Genomic DNA, 21,883 nt, shown 5'->3' with positions numbered 1-21,883 from the left:
TGTGTGTGTGTGTGTGTGTGTGTGTGTATTCATTTATGCATTGCCTATATGTGCTAGTCAATCCCATTATGCACACATATGTATATACATGGCCATACAGTTCTACATTATTTTTCATGTGTTAATATATAAAAGTATACATACATTTGTACACATATATACACCTATAGCCTTGTATTGTTGGCTAATTGTTTCACATTCCCACATTTGGCCACCCAAACTAGATTTAAATTTCCTACAAAGGAAAGAGAACTTTCCTTTTTAGCTCTGTAAGTGTTGACTTTCTCCTCACCTTTAAGCTGGGAAACCTTCAGTGAAGACAATCAGCAGATCCTTTTGTAATGCTAAGGGTCTGCTGAATTTGCCAATATTAGTTATTTTAGCTTTTTGAGTATGTACATAATATATTATCATTATTGAAAATGTTAGAATATAAATAGAAAACCACCAGAAATAAAGTCACCTACACTCCAATCAGGATGATCAAGTACTTTGAGAGCTTCCACCACACTTCTTCGGTAGTGCACAGGAGAACACCTTCCGCACAGACATCAAGGGGCCACCACTTATGCTTGGGCTACACTAGTTCAGAACCTCAAACCTCACCATAAGTGGCAGTCATTTCCAAACCTGAGTGCTGGCTACAGCTTTTTAGTGTTCTTCCATTAGCACAGGCTGTCCTCTGAGTACATTGTAAGCAGTGACCTCAAGAGACTGCATTCCACATGCCAGTGTTCTAAGGAACGCCAAGTAGCTGCATTCAGAAGTACCAGATGAATGAATGAAAGATGTCCATTCACTCGTATCATGGAGGCATTAAGTCGAGTGTTAAAATAAAGCACAGACAAGGTGGCTCACAGTGACCCAGGAAGGCCTGGGTGCTAATTAAATAAACCCCATACCACCCATCTTTATACAATGCTCTGCCATAAAAGCACTCCTTTATTCTCCACCAAACAATGTACAAAGGCAACCAGGGAAGGAAGTCATGTTGCAATATTCTAAAACATAAATCTTGTTACCAGTTTGCTCAGAGACAGCATCCTGTTTTCCTTACACACGGATCAGGTACTGGAAGCTGTTCTTACAGGCTCTATGCCCTGTTCCTCAAAGTGGCTTCTGAATTATACCTGGTCTCCAGGATTTGCACATCCAAGTGCAGGTGTAACAAGCACAAGTTAATTTGTGTCCAGTGATTCAACCAATTGTATATCAGCTCAGCTTTTGTCACACTTAGAATTTATTCTTTTACAAATTGTGAGTTGAACTGCATTATGTTGTATGTATAGATATGTACGTTTGCACAGGGTATTTGTGTGTGTATATATATATGCCACCTAGTTTTGGCATAGAATCTCCCAGTAAACTTGGAGCTGACCAGTTGGCTGGCCTGACTGGCCAGCAGGCTCCTGGGATCTTCTTGTCTCTGCCTCCCATGCAGTGTTACAGGCATGTACTACCAGGCTTGCCTTCTGCCATGGGTGTTGAAAATCCAAAGTCAGGTTGTCATGCTTGTGCAGCAACCACCTTATCCATGGAGCCTTTTGACTCCATTCTTTCTTTGTCATCCCTTATTTTATGTTTGTGACATTGTGTGACAACTAAACTTAAGATTTACATGTATGCTAGAGGCCAGAAGGAAGTGGATACCCCACACTCCCAACATTCAACATCACATGATGGTTTTGCTGTACTATCATGTCAGCCTAAATCTCACTCTCTGCTTTGATTACGACTGAGAACCCCATGGCTAGTTTCCAGCCATGACATCAATCTGCAACTTGAGTCAGGGAAAAATGGTTAACTTCTCGATAGCTTATTTTATCCTGTGAGGCAGAGGTACGTAATAATGCTCACAACTGACAGATCAGCTCAGGCAGAGCCGTGACTGTTTGTCTTGTTCAAGGCCAAGGCCTTCTCAAATGTGATGAGGCAGGGATTTGAGGATCAGGAGAAGGGGAGTACAGGAGGAAAGTCCATAGGAGTGGGTGGCCCTGGGAAACTGCTCTTGTGAAAAACTACTTTGGCAGAGGTCACACAAGGCCACAGTCAGGCAAAGAGAACTCTGTCCCTGAATATGGAGCAACTCAGTTTTAGAATTTCACTAATGCTCACTTTTGTTTCTCATCATGGGAGAGATGTGTGTTAGTTTAACACTAGAGGGCAAAGAATGAGGGAGTCAGCACACTGTGGTGACAGGGCTCATGACGCTGTTGCTGGTGGTGACATGGTTGCCACATATGACCTTACCCTTTGCCTAGTCAGAGAAGAAGAGATCCTGTGACATCAGAGAGGATTGCTGTGAGCCTTTGTCAAAACAGATGTTCTTATACTCTGTCACTAGGAGAATACCTAATGCATGAGTCTTGGGGTCCAGGCATCTCTATAATTTTATCTGGAGTCTCATTCTTCATATATCCAACACTGTACTATGTTTCATCTCAGCAATCTGACCAAATAATTTTTGCATTTCATAAGGGGGATCTTAAGTTATTAAAACAAACAAACAAACAACAACAACAATAATAATAATAATAAAACCAGGACTTCTCAAGCTCAGCACCAGGCATTTATAATCAAACAGCTCTTTTTTGCCATGGACTGCTCTGCACATTTTAGGTATTCAGCGTCATTCCTAATCTCTCCCTTCTAAATACCAGTGGTATCACCTTGTCATCTACTCCTAGCAATCAAACATTCCTCCAGACACTGTCAAATATCCCTTGGGGGTACAAAATTGCCTTTGGTTTAGAATCATTGGTTTAAAATGACCTAATGAGAGATTAAATTAAATGAACCATGTGTTTTAAAGCATTGCAAACAATTCTATCAGTGTAGGAAGTTATATAGGGAAACAAAAAGAGTGTTGTAGCATAGATTAAGCATCTATATATAGATAACCGACTGGCTGCTGAGCCAAAACTCCTGAAGCTATAAATGAGAAGTACCCCCACAGATTCTACAACATAAAATATGGGGACATAAGGTCATGGGGAAAGTTCTGAAATCAGCCTTCCTGGGAGGTAATGATTACCACATTATCTACCCCCACCTTTCAGTTATCCCAGAACCATCATCTACAAAATGTGTGGCATTCACCCAATATGGAACAGCCATAGCTGATCTTGAGATAAGAGGTCTATAGAGATGGACATGTTTGAAAAGAACTGTTTATTTAATGCTGCATGACTTAGAATGGGCCTGTAACCTGACAAGTGTACTGGATGAGGAATGTTCATTTTACCAGTTCTAGCCAGCTATGTCCTTATGTGAACTTTCTAAGACCCATCTGAGAAGCCTGGGAAAGTATAACCAACCACAAACTCTTGGTGTTCCCTCCACTTTGCATACTCCCTAGCCCTTAGTCCCCCACCTGAAGTAGTCTCCTAAGACCCAGGTAATGTCCCAGGCATGTTACAGAAACTTAGCTCTCTGTAGAACTGGCAAGCACCTCAATTCACCAACTACCCAGTGCCTCCACACAGGCCAACACAAAAGGGAGACATTCTGTTCTATTTTTAAGTATATTGAGCAAAGAAGCAGCTTGATACATCTTTGTAAAAGATGGCTGTCACCCAAGAATCACTGTCTCCCTATTTTTATCAATGATATAGACTTTGAAATCAGATAAATTTAGAAATTCAACGTTAGGTCTTTATTTGCCAACTGTATGATTTTGGTGAAATCACTTAACTTTCTTTGGAACTCAGTGCCTGCATATGTAAAATGAAAATGTATACATATATACACATATATATGGAATAATATGTGAAAACAAAAGGTTGTTTTGAAGGATGTGTATGTGTGAAGTCATTCAGAAAGCGGGAGTGATAGCCATCATTGTTGCTAATTATTGCTTATCAACAATTATCACTTTTATCATGAATTTATTCAACAATCACTTATTCAGTACCACCAATGCACTGGATGGTATAAAATTTGAATTACTATAAAAATGTGCTCTCTTAAGGAACAGAGATTTTAATTGGGTTAAATGGGAAGACAGTCAGTGATGTAGTGACCAGTGGCTAACAGAAGTTTTGTGTGCAGCCTGGCACAGAGGGACTCGGAAGCTGTTAGATGATGGTGGTACGGATGCTGATTTTGATGCTGAAAATTAGTTGACTTGGCAATTTGCACCCAATTCACTCGTCACAGTACTCACTGAATGCTTATCACTATAAGAAATGATTTATTTTCAGGTAAATAAGTCCCAATCTTGTGAGAGTGAACCTTGTTTCTCTGAGTAACACTTTAATAGGAGTAGATTAACATTCTTTATTATAGGGTAGGCTCATAATAGGCGTCTAGAGTCTGGGAGGTAATTCTCACTACTGAAAGGTAAATGAATTTTGACTAATTTATAAGTACATACTAGATTTTTTTTGAGTTTAGAAATTTTCCATCATGCGAGAAAATTAGGGGTATGAAGCAATAATATAATAGTAATAATCAAAACTATTCACCTACAAGGTAAAACAAACGGAAATAGACATTAACCCCTTAGTGAAAAGAAATGCCTTATTCTGTATTTATTCATTTTAGGCACCATTTGCTGTGAAGTCCCTTTCTGTGGGAACAAAGGGGAGTCAACAACTTGACGCTTTTTCTTCCTTGTCCCCAAAGCTTTCACAACCCCTTGTATTTCAACACAGTTTAACACACTCTGCTGTCAGGCCTTAGCACCTTCATTCTAAAAAGCACCATTTTCCATAATGTAACAACCATGGTGTTTCTATAACATAGAAATTCTCTAGCTGCGATGGACTGGACAAATTGCCTACTGGCAACAAAGTGCCGGTTCGGCTCACGCCAAGGTCGACGAGATTTAAATTCTCCAGAGGAGATGCTTACCTCAAATATGTTTGCAGGCTCATTGTTGTACTGGTTGGATATGATTTCTGATTGGTCACTGCACCACTTCAGTCCACCCAGAAAGCTGTCTGTGTCCAAGTCATTCACATCAAGTTCAGAAAGGTCAAGTTCGGGAAGATCTGGGCAAAGAGGCTGGTCCTCACCAACCAGAGCAGCACACTGCAGGAGGCAGCGAAAGAAAAAACAATGGTTATTAACAGCAGGAATTCACTAAACAGCAGTAGCATGTGATAGGAATTAAGTCTGGTTAATTCAACGACAGCACCAAAGCTGGCTCTGAGCTTTATAATCGCCGGGGAAACACCTTCCATTCTTTATTTGTTTAGCTCCCCAGGAGTATTTTGTCTAATTTCCCCCATCCAAATTCTAAACCCAGATCCAAACTAAGTACTATGTTTCCATGAAGGCCTCCTTGAGTCTTCCAGTTAGAAACCAACAGAATTCGTTCCTACCTCCAGTAGAGTTATACTCAGTGAGTTTCAAACCCTCTTATAGTTAACAATGCACATGGTTTTATCCTGTCCTTATCACAGGACTGGTTTGAGAGAAGTATACAAGTGGATTCATACCTTGGAATCACCATCAGATATAATGCATATCCCTATGAACAAGTGCTCACTGAGATAACAGAACTCAAGAATTACACTAGGAAAATTTCTTCCGTGCCCACTCCCTTTAAGTATTATAATCCATATCATTCATTTAGCAACTAATGATGCAAGTCCTCTGACTCATCTATGGCTCTCTTGAATTGTTATTTAAATCATTTACTCTCACTTGACTTTTTATGAGTTCTCTGACTTCATCCTTAACAGGTCAAATGGAAGTTCCTTGAGTTAAAGAACAAAATTTATATTATTTTTTGGTGTGACCTTTATTGCTTTCACTGGGAATATTTTGCAAGGTTTGGGGGTGAGGAGGGGGCTGGGATCACCTGTCACCTAAAAGGGAAATACCAAAGTACTGTACCATGATTATTATATTTTGTGTTTTATTGAGGTATGTCAAAACTACAGTTGTTGTGAATTTTAAAATGGTATTTGTATGGAGATAAGAGACAATTCCAATATATTGAAAGTTTTAAATACTTATCAGGAGAGATATTTTATATAGCTTTTTTAAACCTCTTTCTGAGATTCAGAAAGTCTTCCCATGTCCCCGACCTATTGCCTTCTGAGGAAATCAGAACCCCTTACCAATGAGATGGTCTCCTACATTTAACTGGCTAATTTAATATTGAGCCAACTGGCTAATTTAATAAAGAGCCACAAAAACACTTACTATGGGGGCCTCATATATAGCAGAGTCACCACAACTTCATGCTCTCACTAGCCATCTGCCTGAATTTAAGTATTCACATGCAGAAAGAAACAAGGTCCTTCTGCCTTTCCTTTCCAAGGTCTAGAGAGCTATTTAGTGGTTCCCATCCAGGCAGCAATGGGACATGAGGCTGAAGAACTTCCTTGACATTTAGATTTTGAAAAATGTAAGTTTCGTGCAGACTTGATTTCTGGAGCACCTCTGTCATCACTGGCAGGCTGTATTACCAGGTCATATGCAGCAGTGTGATCTGGAACCACACATTGAGGAGTAAGTACTGGGGGATGGAATCAGCAGATAAGGAAAGGGGGAACAGAGTCTGCATAGCATTGCAGTTGTCCAGAAGACCACTAGGCTCCAGAAGATCCCCAAAGGCAGGCACATGGCCATGGCAAGAAAAAGCTCCCCACCCTCAACAATAACAACAACAACAAAAAAAGTCTTCTTTCTCATCTTGTTGGATTTATCTTTGTATTATCTGAATCAGCCCAAAGCTACAGGTCAGAAAATCTGGCTAGGTTTGTAAGTGAAAGCCGGGCTAAAAAGAGTAGATTGTGTCCGGTACAATATTAGTGTTTTGTTTTGCATGTAACACTTCCAAGGCTCCATTCTTATCCACATTACTTATCTTCAGAACACAACCCTTTTTCCTTAACTCTTCCTCAACACCGTCAGTGCAGAGACAAGGGAAAACTTTGTCAACAGTGCAGAAAACCACACAGGACCAAAGAGAGTATCCAAATGAAAACTGAAGCAGAGGACAGCCTGATCTACCTATGGCTACTAATCCAGTCCCGAGCACAGAAGGCATGCTTTGGAATAGTAAACTGTCACACTGACTTGCTGGGAGACAGCTTCTTGCCATGTCTCTTTAAATACTCTCTCTAAGCAAGACTAGTTTAAAGACCCTATAACTTCCAAGAATATATATGTATATGAATACAGCTTTTGACTATTACTGAATGGAAAAGATCAATCTGCTGTTTTAGTCTCCTCTTTTTTTCTTCGGGTTTCCCCTCCCTCCCTCTCTCTCCCCTTCCCTCTACTTCTCTCTCTCTCACTGTTCATGACTATTCTTTATGGCTCAAAATTGTGTTTGTGCTTTGCCAATGTTGACACCCTGATCAAATCAATGCTTCTGAATGTGGCATTATCCCACTGATCTAAAACACATCCGTAGAAGCAACTGTTCCTGTTATCAATTCATCGTCGGACTCAGACATTGCCAGACTTAGCAGCCTGAGACCAGGATCTGTCCTTGTCTGACATGCTCGTATTGATGGCTCCCCTATACATCTGTAACAGGTGTGCCTTGCGAAATTACATACATATTCCGCTGCCACTTTGCAACTGTGACAGCTATTTCACAACTGTAGCCTTAGTTTTACAATAAGATTTAAGAGACTGGGCAGTCACTAAACACAAAAGGCTAATTATTGTACGTTATTTCACCCCAACAGACTTTTCCCTTAGTTAAGGAGCAGACAATAAATTAGCTTAACTGCATGGATGATAATGATTCATTATAATTAAGTATAATTCTCCATTAACCTTTCAGAGGTTTTGGTGCCATTGATGGTAAATTTTAAAGAGAGAGAAAGAAGAGAGAGAGTGGACTCCGTAGCATTAATTATATTAATAAAAACAGAATCTTAACTTCTGATAAAAACATTAGTTGAGGTGGGAGGAGGGATGGAGAGAGAGGCAGTAAAAAATGACAATCTTGGTGAAGTGTGTCATGTGAACTGTCTCTATCAATCTTAGTAACCTTATTGTACATCACCTCCATTAAGCTGTGAAACACCGGGGACTCTGGGTAGCTCTGGTGATTTGGGCTTTTATTAACCAATGCACTGTCCTGTCATTATGTGTGAAAGGGCATAATAGGTTTTAAGATGACAGCAAACATTAATGATTCAAAAAATGAAAGCTGCCCACGCTACCTGCTGCTTTAATATTTTGACAAGCAGGGGTGATTCCCAGAGCCACGGCCACGAAGGCACAGGTTTCTAGCAGCTGGCTGTGTACTGTGCAGCAGTGACTAGCCAGTCTCAGCTAACCCAAGACCCAATCTGAGGCTGGACACTGAGCCCCAATCCCCTCCTCCTTGAGAAAAGCAAACAAGCAAACAAACAAACAAACTTAAAGCGGTAGTTGTAAATGGCTGGGAAGCTTATTTGCAAACTGCAGGAAATCTGACCAAGGAGGCAAATCTACCTCATTTCCTTTAGATCAGCTCTTCAATCTCTGAGCAAGCATTAGGAACACACAAGCCGCAAAAATGAAAGTGGATGGAGGCGACCCACAGTGCCAGCCAGACAACCACCCACGGGATACTCTGGCTACTTCAACACTTAGGACTTTGAAGCCACTTAGAACTCAGATTCCCAATAGCCACAGGACACATGAATTATCCATATCTATTCCGCCTTACCAAGAAATCACAACAAGATAAGAATAATTATAACCCGCAAATATGATCTGCCAAAGCCAGGGGAAGGCAAATAAAGCCAATATCTGCAAACCTAGCAAAGAGTTAAGAATCCAGGACACGCCTGGCTAGATAGGAAAAATGCATTCGCAGGCGGCCTCGCCAAATCATTTTCACTTTAGATGTGTATCGCCGCACCACACGGACATCTTATTTAATCAAATCACGTGTGGCACTTGACCCTCCCCCTTACCCTACGTGCCCCCGCTACCGGGAGGAAGCACCATTGTTAGTTAGCAGCTCCGATCCTCCGCGCAATTCAATTCGGGTCCATCTCACCAGAGTCCACAAAAGTTTCACTTGTTTTCCAACTTGCCCAAACTTTCTGTGAACATTCCATTGTACTGAATGCAAACACGTCGAGGTCCTCCGTCCCCAGCTAGACTCCGGAGATTACGAGGAAACTGCTTGTGTTTTTTTCCTCCCCTGTATGAATTGTAGCCAGCAGAGACTGTGGAATTGATGTATTGCGGTCTATTTTTACACAAGCAGTGAGTAGCTCCACACGGTCTGCATAAACTCCATTCTCTCCCAGCTTCAGGCAGCTCTCCGTGGTACAGAGAGATTTTAACCATTCGGTTTCTCGCCAGCGAAGGCTGGGATTTTTTTTTTTTTTCAAACTCGCTAGCCTACCCTTTCAGCCACACACAAGTGTTTTACAGGAAACAGCACCGTCGTTTTGTTTTTTTGTGGGAAAAGCAATCTAGCTCAGCCCCAGCAGGATTATTTGGGACCTTGTAAGTTCTCTCTTTAATGAACAGAGAGAGGAGGACGGAAAATAAAAATCCCAACGACAGTCAAAACGGACTCTTTGAACACATCCATTATAACGTTTATCTTCATTTTCTTATAAATAGAAATGGCATTTTCCCAAGCAGGCCACTGAACACTGGAAAGACTTCAGCTCCTGATTCATATCAATATCTTAGAGCATAAATATTGCATACGAGTAGAAACAGAGCCAAAGGCACATGAAAAGAGTTTCTAACTGCCACAGACACTGATGACAGCAGCTAAGCTCTGATTTGCTCAAGGCATCTCCGAGCCACCTTAAAATAGCAAACTTATTGGAGTTAAGATAAGATTGAGATTCCCCTTGCAAAAGCTCCCGCTGCGCTACTTTCTAAGTCCCCTCCTTCGCCCCAGCCCATCCCCCTTCAGGAATCCTTGCATCTGAGGGAAGCTCCGTTCCTGCAATGCCCAGCCCCAGCTCACCTCTATATCACTCCATACAGAGTCTTGGCTGCACATGTCCCAAGCCATCCAGCTCTTGAATGACGCCAGTCAAGCTTTTTCAACTCCAATCCACTCTGACACACGGCACACACGCATGCAGGCAACCAGCCCCTTACTGAGAGTGAACTGAAGGCACCTGTCTTACTACAGTTCCCAGTCACATGACAAAGCTATTAAAAAGTAGGCTGGGCTGTCACTCACCCAGCCTCCCTTCTCCTGTGCAGCTTGCTGCTCAAACTCCTGACGTCACTCCAAGGCAGCCCTCTGCCTCAGTGAAGAAACGCTTAGAGGGGGTGGGGGCAGGGAATAGAAGAAAGAAAGGAAGGAAACACTTGGCCTTAGGGAGGTTTCAAGCATCGCACTGTGACTAAAGCCAGATCTGAATGCCACCAACTCTAAACCGGAGCTCTGGCCATATAGTAACTAAAATCTTCTGCAACCTTGTTTTGTTTTGTTTTGTTTAATGTATTTTTCATCCAAAACAAGCAAGTAGCAAAGGTCCCCTGTTACATGACAGAGTAACTACACTCTTGCCTAAAAATGTGTTTTTAGGACTGGTTTCCTAGTGGACCCAGACTCAGCTTGGAACTAAAGCAGAAGCGTCTCACATGATACATTTTTATGAGATTCCTTTCCTGTTGGGGGAGTGTTCCAAGGGAGCAAATCGGTTTTTTTGTTGTTGTTTTTTTCTTGTTTGATCAACAAAAAACGGCCCCATCTGTTTAGGTCTAAGCAAACTCCTCCACCCCAAATTAGCTGGTCTCCCTGGCAGTAGGGAACACAGGCTCCAAAACTGTTACTGCAGTTTGCTTTGCTCCGTATAAGGAGAGCAAGCCACAAAACCCTACCCTCCTAGGTTATTCTCGAGATTCTTTCCATGGCTCTCCAGGGCTCCCAGAAAACAAATGTTAGTAAATACAGTCACTGGTGCCATGCCTAAGACAGCCCAGCTCCTCCACTGCCCTTATTTTTTTGTCTTTTCTTTTCTTTTCTTTTTTTTTTCTTTTCTTACATGTAGCATTTTCTTCCTCTCTGCCTCAGGGTGCCTTTTTGAATAAACATTGGATTCCAACCCTACTGCCCTGGGTTGAGCAGTTTGCTTTTGAAATCAAGAATGTCCAGGGAATGAAGGAAAAACACTGAAATGGTATCAGCAGAGAAACTCACTGCTGGAGCTTTGCTTCCAAGTATTTTTTGTCCGTACCTTGAGACGATGAGGACTAATGTAGGTACAACTGTTTCTATTATGACATGACATACTGAATACATAACAAACTCCCTGGACACAGAGGGAAAGGCTCTCCATAACACTAGGCTGCTCAGACTTAACCCTTCCAGCAACAACGAGAAATACACAGGGTATCTTTGAAAACAGATCTATTTTCATAATACCTCAAACCCCACAGACTTTCAAACATCAACTCGTTTCCTTTGCTTGACAGTAATTTGGAAAGAAAAAAAAAAAAAAAAAAACTCCCCATGCATCTAAATATAATTTATAAAGCACCATTCATTTAAATTCCTATCCCACTGAGGTTAATTTAATGTGTTCTTTATTGTCTGTCCTCTTAGAAGAAAAACATTGGTGACTACTCTCAGTTTTTATACTCAGCTGCTCAAACAATAAGGTGAAAGGACAAAATACAAAACAAATAAAGGCCCACCAACCTTATGCTTACTTCAGACCCTGTGTAAGGGGTCTGTTTGCTCTGATGTCCACAGCAAGGTGCTAGCAAATTTCTAAATAGTGTGATGAAATAGACAGTTTGTTATCAGTGAGTAGAACATGATGGCCAACAGCTTTGACATCTTATGTTAGGAGAATGCACCTTACTGTCCTCTTCCAGGCAGCAGAAAAGTACTGTAGATTTTATTTTCAAATTCCAAAAAAAAAAAAAAAGAGCCAGAAAAGACAACCTTGGGGAACACTTTCTACAGGCAATTAGTAGCATTACTCTGTACTTGCAAAAAGAAACATTAATTTTCTTCCCAATTAGATTTTGACTTAATGTAAAACTTTGGTACACTATTAAAATTCAGGACAAAGGTCATTGGCTCTACCCTCCACACAGTCAACTGTGAAATAATATTGGCCACTTGGCTACAAGAAGTCAATGGTTATTAATTATTATCAAGCCATCCTGGCATCCTGATGGTAACCAACACCTTGGTTTCTATTCTTTCATTTCTTAGGTATCTACCATACTTTTGAAAAATCCCATTCACACTTTTTATAGATGTTCTTTGCACGAGATCACTCGGTGTGCACTACTGCTTTGGTATTTTAACCTGCTCACACTGAATTGTGGCAGTTTTCTTGTTTCTTGTTTGGGCCACCTAATTCTACTTTGGAAAACTAATCAGATCAGCAGATCTGTGAAGCTCAAGGTATATTTAAAACAGCTGTTCTGTCCTCTACCTCCATAATGAGGCTATGTGAGGATAAGACATTCCATGGCTAATAAACAAAGACATGCTGCACTCTTGCCCTTATGTTTCTACTGATATATAAGTCAACTTTAAAGTAATTTGTAGAACAAGTCAGGATACCATCTACAAGTTTCTCAGGCTTCAGAATCACAACTCCAATGAGAAGGATAGTTTAGAAGTCTTATCATTTGGTTAATTAACTCTTCAGATTAAAAATCCTCTTCTGTCCAGCTTTTTTTTTCTTTCCTCGGGAGAATTTAAATTGTTAGCTGCTCACCAGCCTTGGGTTTTCCTGGCTCCCCAGGAAGTTTCTATATTTAATTCTCTCTCTGCCTTAACTACTGTTGCTTTCTCTGTAGCCTGAGTCCCCCTCCTTCCCCAACTTTGCCTTCAAGATTTCCAAATGTTTGCTTTCAATCAACAAACATCTATGGAAACCTTACCATGTGTAGAGCCACACATTGCAAGGGCTGCCAAAAAATGGCATACAACACAAACACAGGGGAGCTTACAATTTGGGGGGAGGCCTAATCCTTAGGGAGGGAGAATAGTTTTCTATATGAGAGCAGTCTTGCGTTGTTCAAAGTCCTCTTCTATTCTTTAAAGCATGCTGTGCTCAGAGATAAGGTCCTTATGCTGACCATCATGAGTCATATCCAAATCAACCCACGTTTTGGCAAAACAATGGACAGAGGTATTTATTAACACTTGATGGCTGCCCATAGTGTTGTGTATCTACACAGAGTAGATCCCAGCACTGTAGAATCCCTCCCTTTAGTAGTTCTGTTAACATTTGTTTTCCAAGATCCCACCATTGCTGAGGTAGGGAAACCTATCCTTTAAGTTGATAATGTATGGGTGTCAGTGGTGGTGTCTGTGTGTGTGTGTGGGGGGGGGGGATCAAGGGAAATGGAGAAAGAGAATTCAATTTGATATGAAGTATATTTGATGATGTATTTGTGTTTCCTTCTCCACTCCTATCCTAAAGTATAGGCTTTTTGTGTTTTCCACACTCTCTATTTTATATAACAGCCTATTTCTAAAAAGTAAAGACAATTATACATACCAAAATATTCAAATTCAAACACCACAGACAATAACAAGACCACGAGTGTCAGTGTCATTGTGGTATTGTGAACAAAGAAGGAATCTTGAAGTGAAGACTAATAGGATCATTTTCTTTGACCACTTATTGATAAAGCTAAAAATAATGTATACAAGAGTAAACTGGATGCCAAATTCCTTAAGGAAGAAAGGTAGAGAGGGAAAATCATGGGCAGCCAAGCTCATGTGAGTGAGACAGTAAAATGAGCAAATCCTATACTAATACTAACCATTGCAGTCCTCAGAATGCTCCCTCAAAATAAGCTACATGCCAACTTTACAGTTGAGAAAAAAATACACAAGCTAGAAAGGGCAGGCAGATCTTAGATAGCCCTGCTCAGAAGAATTATAATATCTATCCCCAAATCAAACAACTTGCAAGGACCGGTGAGGCAACCCCTGAAAAGACACATGTACAAAAGGAAACCAACATTCCCAGGACTTCAACCTGCCTGAAGCATTGTTCCAGAATGAACAGGGGCCTTTCCAGAATCACTAACATTTGTAGAGTTAATCATTGCTAAAAGGCATTCAATGGTTTGCTTTTAATTCCTAGAGGGCCCTTGATCCTGACACCCCCACACCACTTTCTGAGCACATACTTTAGGACTCCAGTTTGAAGCTCAGACGAGAATAAGGCTCCAGGGTTCCACGCAGGCTAGAATGTAACAGATATCTCTCCTCTGTGAATGCGCTCAAACTCAATCTGGTTTTATAGGAACTGTGAAGGTGGCATTCAAGGGAGCAAAGATCCTTCAGTGAAACAAGTGAAGGAGGGTGCAGAGGTGGACAACTTTAAATGCCGGGTAACATTCGTGTTTTTCTTTTTTTAATAAACAAGATGTGATCGACATGTTGATCAACACAGCTCTCATTCCCAATGAAACCTTCTTCAGAGCCCTATGGGCTGGAGCCAGCCTGAGTTTTAACTTAGGCCTCAAAATGTGCTTTTGGCGTTTGCTGTGGATATCTCTCTGTACAATAAATGCTGTTGGCCGTGGCTAGGCAGTGAAGTATAGGCGGGACAAGAGAAGTAAGGAATTCTGGGAAGTAGAAGATGGAGGGAGACACAGCCAGCAGCCGCATGACGGAGCAACATTTGTAAGACACTGGGTCAAGCAGGAGCCATTGGCAAAGCATAGACTAACAGAAAATGGGTTTAATTTAAGATAGAAGTAGATAACAAGCAGGCCTGCCATGCGCCATACAGTTTGTAGCCTAATATAAATTTCTGTGGTGGCTTTCTTGGTTGGGTCTGAGCGACTATGGGACTGGCGGGTAAGAGAGATTTGTCCTGACTGGGCCAGGCAGGAAAATTTCTAACTACAGGCGTTTTTTATATAACAACCAAAAATAACATGAAAATTAATCTGAGCTGTAGTCAGTTGGACTAATCTAAACATAAAGCAAGAATTGTGCTTACTAGGAGCACAAATAAGAGATAATAAAGCATTGATTAAAATCTGATATTGTCTAATGTTTAAATTGGACATAGTTTGTGAAACTACAGATATTTTCATTTATCTTAATTATTTCAGGTTAATTCATCTATAGTGTTCAGAGTGATTACTTAGATAAGAAATGATTAACAAGATTACTTGCCAGTATTATTTTCTGGAATCAAAAATAAGGCATATTGCATATTTTAAAATGTGGAATGTATTAAAATTTAAAGTGCTATTGTACCCCAAAGTATGATATTAAATTTAGTAAGAATGACATTTTAGCCTAATACCCATATTTACTGAGGACTAGGGAAAACTAAGTATATAAATTGTATAAATGGAAAAAGAAAAAAAAAATAATCAAACTGTGTCCCTGGTAGGTAGTTCTGGGGTTACAGCTTATGTCTGTCAGTTTAACCACTCTTGACTTTGTGGGAGAGAACCGTACTTTACAAATAGCAAGGAGGAGGAGGAAGAGGAAGAGGAGGAGGAGGAGGAATGAGTATTACTATTATTATTTTTGAATCCCATCAGACAACCCTGGAAAATTTGGCGGGTATTTGTTTTTGTCCATATTTTTTTCAGTACCTTGGTATCTGTATTTTACCCTAGCATGCTAAAAAGTGTATCTCTAAAGTGTGGAGGCAAATAAATGGATTATCACCCTAATCAGCAATGACCTTAAAGGTCTAAGCCAAATGTTGTGCACCATATGAAGTCATACTTGATTGATATAAGCAACTCAGACATAGGAATTTTAAAGAAATTTCCTTAGCAAAGAATGGCATATCTAGAACAGACTGTCACTTTTTACAACTATATCCAAAAACATCAATATCACATACCCTTGGTAAGGTTAAATGGATACGTTTTTTTTTTTTCCTAGAAGGCAAACAGGTAATATGTGTCAACAATATTCTAAATGGATAGCTCCATGGATCTAGAAGTTTGAATTCTACAGTTACCCAAACAAATAACAGAAGAGTGCATACAAAGATTTCCAGTGTGAAAATCAACTATGCTGTATCATCCATGTTGTTGGAAACTTAGATGCGATGTAACTGTCCAACCTTGGGTAGTCTAGTTAGAAAATTATAAAGCACTGTTCATGCCAATGCCATCAATGCTACCATGAAAATCCTACAAAATACATTTAGTAGCATAATGGAAAATTGTTTTAAATACATTGAGGTTTCAGATTAGACTTGAAGTAATAACAACCATAAAAATTCTAGCTAAAAATTTACACACACATGTAAACATGCTCGTAGCAAGCAACGGGTGGGAGACTAGTTCACAGTGCTGAGAACTCTGTATACATGTATTAATTTTAGTGTGTGTCCACAACTTCCAAATTTTCTTAGATGAACATACATCACTTATCTATTCAGAAGAGGACTAACCTTTTTTTTTTCTTTTTAGAAATAGAAAGATGTTGAATTAGGGCCATGGCTTCTTAACAAACGTGAGACAGAACAAGTAGAAACAGCCCCAGACATCCAGAGCCATCCTCAAAATACTCCTCATGGACTTAAGAGGACGCCATTGTTATAAAGTCTAGCATCCTCTCCCCTCAGGCTGGGAGGTCCGGCCCAACACTGAGAGGAGTCACTGCTCAGTCTCATAGAGACCTACCTTCTAAAGCCTGAGTTTCAGAGGCCAGAGGTAGATCAAGTTTGCCTCAGACATCACTACCATCTTTGTTTTGTTTGCTTACTGAAAATTTTATCAAATTAGGCACATACTCTTTTAAAAATATAATTATCCTTGGGAGGGTAACAATTTCAACCTCTTACATAAGGCATCTGTTTGTTATTCCTGGTTTTCCTTCCCTTTTGGCATACAGGTCAGGAGCATAAATCAAGACAGAAGAAGAAAGAGCATCTTCAAGCATTATCTGACTTACAGAGTAAGAATATTTGTTAGGAAGAGAGTCTATTGACTAGGGGTTAGGCTTAGGGTCCAGTTAGAGAAGAGTTAGCCAAGCCCTACTCCCAAAGGGGCTTCTACTAAAGACACCTGGAATTGCCTTGATGGGGAAAACAGTTTCCATTTCAAACCAGTGACTCGCAAAGTGACCTTCCAAAACAACCAGTCAGCCAAATGTGGAGCTGCCTACATAAAGGATCACATGATGCTGCCCCCTGTAATGATGGAACTTTCAGATACCACATGGGACCAATCCACCTTCCTTTCCCTGGAGAAGAATCAACAGAAATGGAAACTTTACCATGTATCAATTAAACCTAACGTTCCTGTAGTTTCCTAGGCCTTTCCTGGAAGTTCCTCTTCCTACACGTGGCTGGTGATGATTTTGACTATAAGGAAGTAAGAAGAGGAATAGCAAAGTGAAAACCAAGGCTGGAGGGGTTCAGATGGTTCCTGGAGGCTCCAGTCTAGCTGATGACTAAGGTCACCCAAAGTGGAAGGAAAAGGATAAATAGAAAGAGCCCCAGTCCTCATTGGCTGTGTCACTAGGCCACAATCTGACTATGAGTTAGTTCATTCATTGATGCGGGGCCTCAGTCTCTTTATCTTTCAAATGAGATGGATTCATTTATGTCTAAGATTGCTCCTAGCCCATTCTAAAATGCTGGGAACACCGTGACAGATGGAAGCAAATCAGGAAGACTTTTGCACAAGGTAAACCCCACCATCTTAAGTCACAGACTTTGGGGTCAGTGGCAATATGCAAATTCCATACCAGTTTGTGGAAGAGAGCACAACTTCATTACTTTCCTTCTTATGAGTATTTAATTGCTAACTGTTCTAGGAAAAGAACTCAGGAGAACTGATACCTATCACACTATAAACCACATGACATTAAGTCACACGCAAAACAGAACCACTGTTTGAACAGTAAGTATAAAAACCACACAACTGGTATGGTAGTGGCTGTTTACTTACATCTGCATAAAGATAGACTATAATGTATCAGTGTGTGATTTGGTTTAAAAGATAAGAAAGCAGTGTTACTGAGAGAAGATTGAAGAAAGAAACTGAATCCTAAGGTTAAGATTTTGTAAAAAGGGAAGGGTTTTGTAGCAGTTAATCAGAATTTTAAGTAACCCTCTTGTCTGTTAGTATCATAATCATGTTCCTAAATAAAAATCTTGTTGTATTGAATAACAGAAACCTTCCATATAAATTTTGGGGAAGAGGATCAAATAGGATTGCTGTATAGTGCAAAGGAAGAAAAGAAGGTCATATGCCTGTATCTTAGCATAACATTATTAGAATATGTATTAAGTTGGTGCCATAGTGCAGGATGGATAGCTGATAGATCCTGAGGATTATAGCTTTCTTGTTCAACTATTTTCTTTGTATTTTCAATTCTTTTTAGCAGTTGGTATGCTACTTACACTTCAGTTTCTTCTATCATCACCCAGCTTAGAGCTTCCCTTCAGGTTGAATGAATAGCCATAAGCACTTTAAATTCTCTACCAAAAACTTAGATACAGAGTGATAGTGACAGGAGACTGGGAAGAGAGCAGGGACGTGATAAACCTCAGCCAGAACCATGCCTCAGAACAGCACCAATTAGCTCCACACAATGGCATGTCCTAGCATGACATCCCTAACTTCATATTTTCCAGCAACTAAAGGAAAGGATCAGCAAAACAGCTAGCTAAGGAAGCTTGGGTTCAGGGTCTGTGAACAGCCCATGAAACGGGCTGGTGAGACTTTCCACATTGAAAAATCTGTGATCTATGTCTTTTTGTATGTATTGGCCAGCTGTGCCATGTATAAGTAGTTAACCAGAATGGACTGTTTTTTCACCTCCTTTAACAATAAAAGTCTCTACTCCCAAGATTGAACTTTCTATCCTCCACATTCATAGATTTGCTTCCACTAAGAGTACCTATAAATAGGTCCTACCTAACTTTTCCTACAGCCTCACAAAGCACCAAGTAGAAAGTCCAACCTGGATCTCTGCTGTGGGTGTTTTCAGCCTGCATGTCCTTTGTCTTCTCTTTGCAATTTTGATCATCTAGGGCCACAGCATAAGTAAAAGCTTTGGGCAGAGTAGCTTGCTGGAAAATGTCATGTGCTGAAGCCTCCTGAGAACCATATCTCAGCTGTGTTATTTTAATTTTAAAGCTAATAAATACCCCAAAACTTTTTCAATAATAATTAATGATAAATAAACACATTCCTCCTTTGAATATTATAATTATCAAGGCTCAACTACTTGAAAAAATGAAAATGAATGAATTTATATATACCCCAAAGTACACAAACTCCATGAAAATAATGTGAAGCAAAAGCAGCCACAGACACATACAAAACTACAATACCCATGATTCCATTTCAGTAATCATCAAAATGGAGGACTCTAATCCAAGCAGCTAGAGGACAGGTTTGGCTGCACTTGGTGGCAGCAAGGATACAAGTGGGGGAACTATGCATGGTCTCACTTTTGCTACCAGTTCCAGTTACATGGGTGAGATCAATCAGGGGAAATGAATTTATCTCAACCCTTTTGATAAGGTTTGACTTTCATGAATGACAGTGCAGTTCAGCAAAAGGATTAAATACATTGAGAAGAGCCAGTAATACTTCTACACCACCATATTTAAACACCTACTTTCTGTTAATTAAAAGAAATTCAAGCTGGGCAGTGGTGGCACATGCCTTTACTCCCAGCACTCGGGAGGCAGAGCCAGGAGGATCTCTGTGAGTTCAAGGCCATCCTGGGCTACCAAGTGAGCTCCAGGAAAAGGCGCAAAGCTACACAGGGAAACCCTGTCTCGGAAAAAAAAAAAAAAGAAAAGAAAGAAAGAAATTCAAATTTAAAATATCTTCTTAGGTTGTTAAACCACTCAGAGAAAGAAGAGTGAGACGAGACGGAATCAAGAAACTGGAACCAAAGAGCCTTATGTCTGGGGTTTGTTTGTTTGACCTTGGAAAACCACTAAACTTTCTAGATCTTTCTTTTGTTTATGGATGGGATTTAATGTTACATGTATGTACTTCTTAAGTAACAAAAGAAGAATTTTTCCATATCAAATATTTTAGTACATTTATCTTTGGTTCAAAATTCATTTTTGAACCAACGGGTGACTTGGTTTGAAAATGTAATATGCTTCTCCAGAAAAAATGGTCATGAAAATAATGCTGTGGACATCGGGGAGTTCTCAAGTGAGCTACCAGAATCATCCATACAAATGACAATGAAGATATCTATTTGATATAGTCTGTACTAGTGTTAAATGAGGTATCTATAGTCCTGTGACTGTGACTAGCATATGAAAGTATTCAATAATGATACCTGCTACTCACATACAAATACCTAAAAAAAAAAAAAAAAAAATCAATCTAGGTAAAAGAGTTTGATTTGCCTAGTTTCCTCATCTACATGAAAGAAAAAAAGAAAAAAGTAAGTAAGGGAGGGAGGGAGGGAGGGAGGGGAGGGAGGGATGAAGCTTCAGAAGACCATTAGCCAAGCTGTTGTTCACATCCTGTCTTAAACTGATTTTCTCTAAATAGCTCACTCACCACAACTCACAGGCATGCCCAGTGCCTGTTCAGTTCTCTGCCCACCTAAAGAAAAGGAAAACAAAACAAAACAACAGAAACCAGACCTTGAATTTTTTTTTTTTCTTAACAAGAGATAAAAGTACAAAACTATTTGATTTGGAACCCTGACCTGGCTCTGCCTCTGAAGAGACCATTTTGTTTCCAACTAGCAAGCTGGCCACAAAAGTATCAGAGTCCAAGGTCTTTTGGGAGAGCCTCTAGTAAGAAGCAAGTATACGTGCATAAGAACTGACAAGAAGCCGTGAGTTTGCCAATGTGGGAGCCCCAAGAACACTGAAGCATGCTGAAACGATGACATCTGAAACACACAGAAGGCAGGAAAGGAAGCAAAGACAGAGCAGTAAAACAATGCAGGGTAAAGTCACTTTTGTCTCAAGAAACCTATCAACTAGGCTATCTCAGCATTCACACTGGTAGAAAAATCTCTGATCAATCACACAATTACTTTTGAAATGGCTGAAGTGCCATATGGAATGGTTTATTATATTTTGTTTTCCACGTTGTGAGTTTTAAGTTTTCAAAATTGAGATAGTCCATAAAATATACCTATGGTTTCTAACTTGGTATGAGAAATGGAATGTGAAGTACCTCGTTAATAATTCATAGATTACATGTTGATAAAATATTTTGGATGTACTCTGTTAAATAAAAGATCTTATTAAAATTAAATTTATCTTTTTGAAAGGCAGCTACTAGAAACGTTTAAATTACATGTGTGATGTGTATAATGTTCCTCTTCAACAATGCAAACCCTTTATTTAGTCTTCAGGTTACATCAGAGATGAAAAATCAAATCCATGAATTATGGGAACAAGGAATTAATTAAAAAGAATTAAAAAGAACAGCTGAGCAGGGCAACAGCAACACTGAACAACTCCAGGTGGCACCACTAACATCACAGTCTAGGGAGAGTCATCCCTCACACTGCTCAGCGCTTGAATAGGCCTGGATTAAGTGCTACATAATCGATCCATCCACAAAATCATTAGGAATCCTTTCGACAATATCCCTGGGGCAAGCCTATAAATCTTTTCAGCACCTTCCACGCCTTTTTCAAAACACATACATAATAATGAGATGCAAATGGGAAAACTTTAGCCAGTGTTCTGAAATTGGGACTGCAGAAATTAGAACTGATCACATTATACAACTCTGCTCAGGTGCAGAAGATGGCCAAAACTCACTGAGTACACACAGTGTGCCATGCTCTCCAGTCTTGCCATGCTCTCCAGAAGACTGTTTTTATGTTTTCACAGAGCATTGTTCTCTTTAACTATAAAATGCACCCACCTCTCTCTTCTAAGAGGAAAAAAAAAAGCCTGTTGTTACATCTGTAATATAGCTTTAGGGTTTTTTTTTTATGCCAAAATGATTCAGTAAACAGAGTTATGCTAGTCTATTATTTCTTATTCAGTACTCAAATTAATCTCTGCATAGTGCT

The 21,883-nt window shown here is 39.9% G+C and overlaps 1 protein-coding gene across 3 annotated transcripts in view; it reads right to left on the bottom strand.

The window, feature by feature from the left end:
- The window catches only part of Ppargc1a (PPARG coactivator 1 alpha), a 641,385-nt gene that overhangs the window by 85,305 nt on the left and 534,197 nt on the right, over positions 1-21,883 (bottom strand). Inside the window, exons 1-2 of one of the 3 annotated variants that reach the window (XM_036200660.1) lie at positions 9,902-10,072; positions 4,855-5,034 (exon numbers count right to left, since the gene is read on the bottom strand). In XM_036200660.1, the coding sequence (XP_036056553.1) occupies positions 4,855-5,034; positions 9,902-9,949 (228 nt within the window). In that variant the 5' untranslated portion in view covers positions 9,950-10,072. Of the gene's footprint in view, positions 1-4,854; positions 5,035-8,965; positions 9,026-9,901; positions 10,073-21,883 lie in introns of those variants that run through there. The other 2 variants (XM_036200662.1, XM_036200661.1) reach the window with 2 other exon arrangements.

This window comes from Onychomys torridus, chromosome 10, assembly GCF_903995425.1.
Source record: "Onychomys torridus chromosome 10, mOncTor1.1, whole genome shotgun sequence".
NCBI classification, from domain to species: domain Eukaryota; kingdom Metazoa; phylum Chordata; class Mammalia; order Rodentia; family Cricetidae; genus Onychomys; species Onychomys torridus.
This window is presented reverse-complemented; position numbering and strand designations above follow the sequence as displayed.